General features: G+C 40.2%; 1 protein-coding gene across 1 annotated transcript; it reads left to right on the top strand.

Annotated features, from left to right (window-relative positions):
* Positions 1 to 5,317: 5,317 nt before the first annotated feature.
* Positions 5,318 to 8,062, top strand: LOC144892659 (olfactory receptor 51I1-like). Its single transcript, XM_078780523.1, has 3 exons — positions 5,318 to 6,305; positions 7,258 to 7,315; positions 7,990 to 8,062. Exons 1-3 carry the CDS (start codon positions 5,318 to 5,320, stop codon positions 8,060 to 8,062), a joined length of 1,119 nt encoding a protein of 372 aa, XP_078636649.1.
* The last annotated feature ends 1,070 nt before the right edge of the window (positions 8,063 to 9,132 follow it).

Here is a 9,132-nt window from a genome sequence, read left to right on the forward strand (position 1 = left end):
AGTAATGGAAAAAATTGTGCCAAATAGGAAATTGTATTCAACTTGCCAGTTCAGTTTAGCGTATTCTCCAGTTATCAAGTACCTTTCAGTGCGAAATTGTTCTCTCCAGTTCAACGTATCGTTCCAACTGGGCAAGGCTTCTGCAGGTGTCCTGGAGAAGCCCCCAGTGTGAGACGCCGAAGCCTCAATATGGCATTGAATGCAAATCCAAGAAAATGCTTGTTCGTCGTCATCGTGGTTGTTCAGCCAAGCAAACAAAATCCACTTCACCCAATGGTCAAACATCACCACAAGAGGTATAAAGATATCGATATCGATGAATTTCTTTGTTTTATAATTGATGTGTTTTTTCACGAGGTTCTCAACTCAATCAGCCTCGAGTTTGAACAAGCGAATGCTTTGGACCAGTGTGTGTGAACCAAATTATGCCAAAGGATTAATGGTGGTTTGAATATTGTTCTCAATTTAGTTTTGGTATCTCAACTTTATCAAAGGATTCTTACCGTTCAGATCGTTTCTGTTACATCGTATTGTACTGTATATGGAACTTGAACCTGGGTTTGAAGCATCATGTACCACTACTTCAGATGACAGCACCAAATAGTGTTGTTTATGTCTCCCCTTTAATTAACAATGAACCACACAAGAAGAAAGTCCCAATTTGACTAATCCCTCAAAGACTCCCTAAGGCCCAAGGACTCTCTTTAGAATTGTGCTACGAGTATATATAATGGAGAATCGGATGCAACATCGACAACTCGTGAAGACCGAGACCTTCTATATCCTGTACAAGTAAGTGATTATGTATGGAAAGTAGAATGCATCTCATAGTCGAGTTAGATATATTGAGTACATCTCATGGAATATTATATTGTACAAGCAGGGGCTACCCAGAGCTTCCTGGATTTGAGCTTGGGGAGCGATGGGGTGGGGAGTGGAGGGATACCTGGCGCTGCCTGGCTGGGTGAGCTTTTCCCGGTGGTGGTTGCGGGGTGTGTTCGATAAAGAAGGGATAATGTAAAAGCGCACAAACAAATACAAAAAACACTTAAAAATAAATTGTATAGCATTGTGTTATGGCCATTGAAGGTGAATAAATACGGGATTCGTGCACAATCTGCTCGCTATTGAAACGGGTCCGTGTGTTTTCGCTGACCGCTCAATTTAATCTTGTGTATATATGAATTTATGTGCATGTACAAATATATACATACATAAAATTGGAAGAAATTAAATAAGTTACAAAGAGCAAAACATACAAACAAATAAAAAAGTGCAAAAAAATGAACCTCAATGAACATCTAGCATCTGAAAATTTCAATTCCGATAACTTTTATCTGTGAAATAAACCTGACAACAAGTAAATGTGAATGAAAAAAAGAAAAAACGTCCGTAAATGAAAATGTATGTAAATAACCATAAACTCGCCAAAAAATACGGAAAGGAATGAAACCTAAATTGACATCTAGTTGCAGAATGCTTGAGTATAATAATAAAGCTTCTATTTATTATGTACCTACGTAGTTAGCACGGTTTGTTATTCCTTACATGACGTGTAAGCATACCCCACTCGGATTTTTTACACCTATCATACAGGTAAGTATTTACGACATTACATATCTGAGAATGCTGTGAATATATGAAGATGGAGTGTTTCAGCTAGATTTGTGAGGTGTATTGATTTAAATTCTCAAAACCTCCAACTTTGTTATTGGCATTGCATGATCACCTGTTTATTTCATGCAGGTAGTGTTTCTCTCTAAACTGAACAGCACGGTTCGGGAACAAATGAAAGGACGGTTCATGAGGCTCCTCGTGTCAAACACAAAACCAGTTTCACTGCATGTTCTTGTTCATGCTGTGCTGATGTTTTATCCACACCTGCTGGTACAGATCCAATACATTGTGCACCGGCTGGACCTGAAATCAGTCATCCACACGGCAGGTGTGATCAGGACGCACACACGGCATTGTTATAACACAATGATCGTCTCCAGCACACCACGAGTACCAATGCTGGATGCGTGTCTGGAAACCATGGTCCTGTACCAATGCTAGATGCCGTGTCTGAAAAACCATGGTCCTGCACCAATGCTGGACGCGTGTCTGGAAACCATGGTCCTGTACCAATGCTAGATGCCGTGTCTGAAAAACCATGGTCCTGTACCAATGCTAGATGGGTGTCTGAAAACCATGGTCCTGTACCAATGCTGAATGCATGTCTGACAACCATGGTCCTGTAGCAATGCTAAATGGGTGTCTGAAAACCATGGTCCTGTACCAATGCTGGACACATGTCTGAAAACCATGGTCCTGTACCAATGCTAGATGCCATGTCTGAAAACCATGGTCCTGTACCAATGCTAGATGGGTGTCTGAAAACCATGGTCCTGTACCAATGCTGGATGGGTGTCTGAAAACAATGGTCCTGTACCAATGCTAGATGCCATGTCTGAAAACCATGGTCCTGTACCAATTCTAGATGGGTGTCTGAAAACCATCGTCCTGTACCAATGCTGGATGGGTGTCTGAAAACAATGGTCCTGTACCAATGCTAGAAGCGTGTCTGAAAACCATGGTCCTGTACCAATGCTCGATGGGTGTCTGAAAACAATGGTCCTGTACCAATGCTAGAAGCGTGTCTGAAAACTATGTTCCTGTACCAATGCTGGATGGGTGTATGGAAACCATGGCCCTGCAGTGTAATAGTATTTGGTGCCATAGACAATCCTTCAGGTTGATCTTCACAACTCTCCTCCTTTCCGTTCCGCCCTCCCCTCCTCCCACAATTAACTTTCAAAAATGCGAATTGTGAATCGGAATGAATAAAACTTATACATTTATACTTGGATTTATTTTACATGAAAAAACGGAAAGGCAAACTGATTGCACATCGTCATGGTTTTCACAGGTTTTGGTCCTCAAAAATGCACATTCCAATGTGTAATATGGCTCTCCCATGATGTCATTATATGTGTTCCTGCAACAGAGATGAGTTAAGGCAGGTCAGGTTAGTTTAGTTGTAGTTATGTTCGGTGTGGTTATGTTCGGTGTGGTTATGTTGGGTGTGGTTATGTTAGGTGTGGTTATGTTAGGTGTGGTTATGTTACATGTGGTTATGTTCGGTGTGGTTATGTTAGGTGTGGTTATGTTACGTGTGGTTATGTTACGTGTGTGTGTGTATGTGTGTTATGTATGATTTATTTGTTTATTTATCCTTCATCTCGGCTTTCCTTCTTATTTTTGTCTCTGGATGGGTGAATCTTGCAAATAGATTTTGTTGGGTTCACCTGACTGCGCTTGGATGGGTTTGATGGCCGAACAGGAGTAGTTGAAACCAGAATCCTATCCAGGTTCCTCATAATGTCTCCATATTTGTGTTTTTGCTCCTGATACTCTAGATACTCCAGTGTTAGTTTTACAATTTGATCATTAGAATTTACATTTTTTTCTTTCCATGCTTTGATTTTACCAAAGGCAGAAACAAGTTCTTTCAGATCAATGTTTTGTGTCATTTCATGTTCTATTGACAAGGTGGATTGCCCAATAAAACATGTCTTTGTTGCATCCTTGATGAACAGATGGATGTTTTTTTTAATCAACTTTAGCTTCAAAAAGCTTCATCCATTCCGCCAACAGAATTAGCGAGGGTGAAGAGGATGCGGAAAGCGTTACATGCTTTATTACATTACATTACATGCATATTTTCACAAAGTTCAGAACAGCTTGCGGTCGTGTCCAATTTGGAACCCGTCTAAAATAATGGATTGCAATTCACTGATCAAATCGAAGTATCAATATCTTTGGAGTCCCAATGTTGTAAATGTTGCTCTCGTTTCAAGTAATGTTCCCTCAATAGCTTTGATGTTCTATTCTGTAAACTGTGAAACACGAAATTTAATTTTATGCATCTGAAATGAATCTTTCTTCAACTGATTGTATATTGCTGTCAATGATTGGAAAACAAAAGGATCAGTGCACTTGGCCAATTGTACATCTCTGTTCTACCTTGCCAATCTGTTATCCATTGTCTGACGTCCTGCCCAACACATCCTCTCTTTTCTGCTCTTTTTTTCTGGTAAATATCAAATTTCTCCTTTTGAAAGCTCCCAAAATGCTTGCTGTTGTTTGAACACAAAGCAGATCCCCAGCTCACCAGCGGTCGGATGAGGATTGTGAACATAGACAAAATCTATGCATGGAAAGATAAATAACAAACATTTCTTCAACATGAAAATTAGATCACAGGATGCTTTGTGTTGTGAAATTTGTTGTTATTGGTAATCCAAAACTTGTTTGCCGACCGAGACATCCACAAACATTTTCAACGAAAACAAAATTTTCTTTTTTTTCTTTTAACAAATATAGAGTTCATGGAAATATCTCCCTGCACAGTCTTCAGAAAAAAGGACACGGGAAGGGACAGCGAGCAGCAAATGTGAATGGTTCAGATGATGTCAAATGCCGGAATATTTTGTCCAAATGCTGCTAAACTTAAGGTTTTAGAAAGTGCCATGAAGGCGATTTGTGTTCCATATGTCAAGTGGCTAATTCAATATAAATAAAATAAAGACATTAGAGGTTGAAGGAAAAACCTATTTGAGAAGTTTACCACCTGTGATGCTGCGTCTTTTACCCCACCTTATTCAACACGTTACATTAGTTATTTGTACCTGTTGTTTGTGTCCTTTATGACGTCATTCAAAACAGTAAGTATATTATTTGGAATGATTTTCTATTTTATTTGACGGACAGACAAGCAGTAAAAAAACTATCTCACTCCATGCGCAGCACAATCGAGTCAAATTACTGCGAAACTGCAGTTCGTGTTCCAATTCATGTTCCGATTTGTGTTCAAAATATATAATTCAATTGTAACTAAGTAGTTCCTGGATCATAAATTGACGTTTGTAGACAGAAAGTGAAGCAATTGCTTGGCCCCGCGTTTCTCTTCGTACGCGAGGTAATTATTACAGGTACTCCAGTCCATCAGGTGACATCAGCGCTTGCTTTAACATGAATTACAAAGACCACAGTAAATAAAGCACAAATTAACTCAAATATCTCGGATTTGGACTTGATTCCACGTGTAGAGATGAATATACCCGACATAAAACAGAACAAACCAATTTAGTTTAGATTTCAAATGTGAATGTCATATCTCAGGGTTTCTTCACCAAACAGTGATTATCCTCAATGTATATGGTTATCATATTAATTTGTGAGATATGTATGAACGTTTCAGAAAGTGAATGTTTCATTGTGGAGTTGGTGTAACACAAGTTATTACAATTTCCATTGTGTTTCTCCAGGAGCCATGAACGAAACAGTTGTGGGATCTTTGCCTCGCACGGTCATCCTGGATCTGTCGGACATTCCTTTGGATTACGGCGCACGAGTCATCATGTCGGTTTTCACGTTTATCATGTGTATTTCAATCCCTCTCAATGCAGTAATCATCGCAGCTTGTTTTTATCGGAGATTCAATTCACCCATGCTCATGTACATTGCTCTATCATCGCTCGCTGACACTTTATGGGGAGTCGTGGTAATATCAAGCTTTTTCAGCAGAATAATTGCAAAACGTAAAATAATATCGTTTAATGAGTGTTTGGTTCAGTTGTTTTGTATTCATTGCACAATGTTTCAGCAGTTTCTCACCACGTGGTTGATGTACGTTGACAGACATTGGGCTATTTTCTGGCCGTACAGTTACGTGTCTCTGATGGTGAACAAAGGTGGTGCTGTGAAACTTGTGATTGTAGTTTTAACAATCGGGTTGTTGTTGGGTATAAGCTATGTTGTAGTACCAACAACTATGGTGTACTGCAACTACTCCATCGTAGTTCCCGACGTTATCTGTGCTTCTTCACCCGTTGCAAGATCAGCTTGTGGAAATGTTAATCCTTCGGTCATTCATTCTCTATTTTTTCAGTATGTGGTGTATGGGTTAACTGGTTTTACCGCAGTGTACTCCACATGGTGTATTGTTCGTAAATGTCGAAAATCATCCACAGAGGCAAATATTAAAGCGTTACACACATGTTTTACACAATTGTTTGCATCTTCAGCACAGTTCATTTCACTTATTTTCGGGCTGGTGTTGAAACGATTTGTACGACTTCCGACGTTTGGTTTTATCTTGGATCTTGTAATCTCGGTAACACCGGCTCTTGTTAATCCATTAATATTCGGTTTCAGAATGCAGGAGATTCGCTCAACGATTGTTCTGGCTTTCCGAAAAATGCAAGTAATTCCCCATGAAAAGCCATTCAATCTGAGTGTGATTTCCCTGACTGAGAATGGTAATCGTCAGAGAAAAAAAACTTTAATCTGAAAGCCAGTCTAGTTTGTCGTACTCCACCATTAGTAAGTACCCTTCAGTGCAAAATTGTGCTCTCCAGTTCAACTTATCGCTCCAACTGGGAAAAGTTTCCGCAGGCATCCTGAAGGTAGAAGCCCTCCCCCCCCCCCCCCCCAACCCTCTCTCTGCTCACCTGTACTCACTCATTCCTCCTCTTCTCCACCTCTGGAACAAACCTCTGCGCTGCATAGAAAAAACTGAGACATGGCTCATTTTAAAGAACTCCCCAAGTGGAATAAACGATGTTAATGATGATGTCATGAGTGCCTCCATTTTGACGTCACAATTCGACAAGTACAAAACTTCATCCGATCAAGATAAAATTTATTGAGCATCACCTAGGGATAAATTGGTGGAGGAAAAAAAATGATGTCATCGGTCTTTTGGTTCGGCCCACATATTTGTTTTAACACAAAAGCCTTAAAAACCACTAAAATCTATTTTTCTCAGAAACGGATAAACAGATCGTATACTGTTTAAACGGATAAACATTACATGCATCGTATACTCATGACGAACAAAAAGTTCCATGACCATGACGTCATAGGTCACATGGTTTGGCAGCTATGATTTTTTGAAGAATAAAACGTTTAAAAGCCACTCCTCCAGAATGGCTAAACAGATCGAATGGAAACTTCACACATATGTTCCCCATACCTTGTGTATACCATGCTGCCCTTGAATAATTAATACGTCACATGGTTTGGCGGGCTTATTGGGTAGAACGAAAAATCTTAAATTATATCTTAAATCTTAATCTTAAGAAAAATCTTAAATTATATATTAAATTATATCTCTTGAACAACTTCATTGATCAATGTGAATCTTCAAAGTAATGTCGTAGTCGCAAAGTGGAACACGTGTTTAAACATTCAAAATGATTGTTCTTACAGTCTGGCAGCCAGAAGTTATTATTTCAAGAAACTCGACTATGTTATCTTCTCCAGCCATGTGAGTTCTCAATATATCTATTAATTTTGTCCTGTTTGAAGTCAGTGACATCCTGTCTATTAATTACGTACGTCTAATCTTGCAATAATTCACCAAATGCCAGTCCGTCTGTTTGCAGGTACCGCAAAAACGGCTCAACCGATCGCAACGATATTTTGGGTGGGTATACCTAGGAACCCTGGGAGTAAAATAGGCTATATTGTTTTTCCAATTTTTCCTAGTTTTCCAATTTTCTAGTTTTTCCAAACACGATGGAATAATATTGACCGATATGAACAGTGATGTGGCTTTTGTTGAAATTATACAAATGCTGTTTATTCTTTGTACCAGAAGAGAGTAGATCGACTCCTGACGAACTCTTCCTCCACAAACTTGTGGCTCCGAAGTAACATGGCAGCGTGTGCAAAGCGACTGAGAAACAGGTGTAGGGGCCGCTTCCGTGTTACAGATTTGGCACGCACTCTTCACACATAAACGTGCGACTGAGAAAGATGTGTCGCAGCCGCTTCCGTTTTGCAGAATTCAATATTTTTTCAAAATGGGCGCCAGGTACTGTTTACATTTTGATCATTTGCGTGTGATATGATTCAACGGATGTTTATATGAATCGTTTAGAATAAAAAAGCCTTCAATTTCTGATATTTTGCCTTTTCATTTGGGCTTCCCAATTGAAGCCCCGCCTATAGGGCGGATAACGTTGCTAGTATGCACAATCGGAATGTACCTTTTGACACTTTGGACTGCTGAGACTCATTGGACCTTTGAAGAACCTTTAAGACCAACAAGACCCCAACATACCCTGAAGATCCATAACTACCATGAAGAACCAGAGGCACCAAGGACCCAAAAGACTCTGAGGACTCAAAACACCCCAATGACTCAAAAGAGCTATAGGACCCTGATGATCCAAAAGACTCTGAAGATGCAAAAGACCCCAGCAACTCAAAAGACCCCGAGGATAGCCCCATTTAAATATATATATATTTAAAATACATCACTGAATTCGGCTTTATAAAGAGGACGTAATGTGTCACACGTGTATGATGAAAGTGGGGTTGTACAAAATAATAAACGAATGTTTAAAAACATCCCAAAAAATACACCTCATAAACATGTCCTGGCGAGGGTCTGCAATCTCAGATTGCGCTTTTTTGTTTACGCTTGTCTTGGTTATCTCCTCGATAAGACCTTTTTGATATTTACCATATTCGTTATGTTTGCCATTGAAATACCAAGGCTGTAATTTTCTCCATTCTTTGATTTGATTATTGCTTGGTGCTCTCATTAATATAGCAGTAGAAAAAAAGTGCATAGACTGTTAAAATCCCCCCAACCAATATTGTTTTCTTAACATTTATGTGTGTATATCTTAAATATCTTAACACTTTTAATTTAACTTATACCAGCAGGTGCACGCATTGCTCGGAAGTGGTGAGTATAAAATGGGGCGGAGGGGGTGGGTGTCGGGGAGGGGGAAATAAAGGGGTGCAGGAGAACTGGCGGAGCAGGGGAGAATGGGGAGAAGGGGTCAGGGAAGCAGAGGAAGTGGGGGTGGAGGGAGGAGGCAAGGAAAAACTGAGAATGGAGGCATGATAACCGCCGGGTTTGGGGGGCACGAGAGCCGGTGAGGGATTGGGGGGGAGCAGGAGAGCCGGCAGGGGCGGCGAGGGGCAAAATAGTTTGGGGGGGACTGAGAATGGGGAAGTCGGGCCAGGAGAATCTCTGGAGGTGTGCGGGGCAGGGGAAAAACTGAGAAGGGGTAGGAGAACCACAAGGGCCTGAGGGGGCAGGAGGGTTCTTTTAAAATGACGAGTTGA

This window comes from Myxine glutinosa, chromosome 1 (assembly GCF_964187855.1).
Source record: "Myxine glutinosa chromosome 1, kmMyxGlut1.1, whole genome shotgun sequence".
Classification (NCBI taxonomy): domain Eukaryota; kingdom Metazoa; phylum Chordata; class Myxini; order Myxiniformes; family Myxinidae; genus Myxine; species Myxine glutinosa.

Coding starts and splice junctions, on each gene's coding strand:
- LOC144892659 (XM_078780523.1), top strand. CDS start 5,318: ATGAACGAAACAGTTGTGGGATCTTTGCCTCGCACGGTCATCCTGGAT. Junction 6,306..7,257: donor GATTTCCCTGACTGAGAATG/GTAATCGTCAGA, acceptor TTGTTCTTACAG/TCTGGCAGCCAGAAGTTATT. Junction 7,316..7,989: donor ATGTTATCTTCTCCAGCCAT/GTGAGTTCTCAA, acceptor TCCCAATTGAAG/CCCCGCCTATAGGGCGGATA.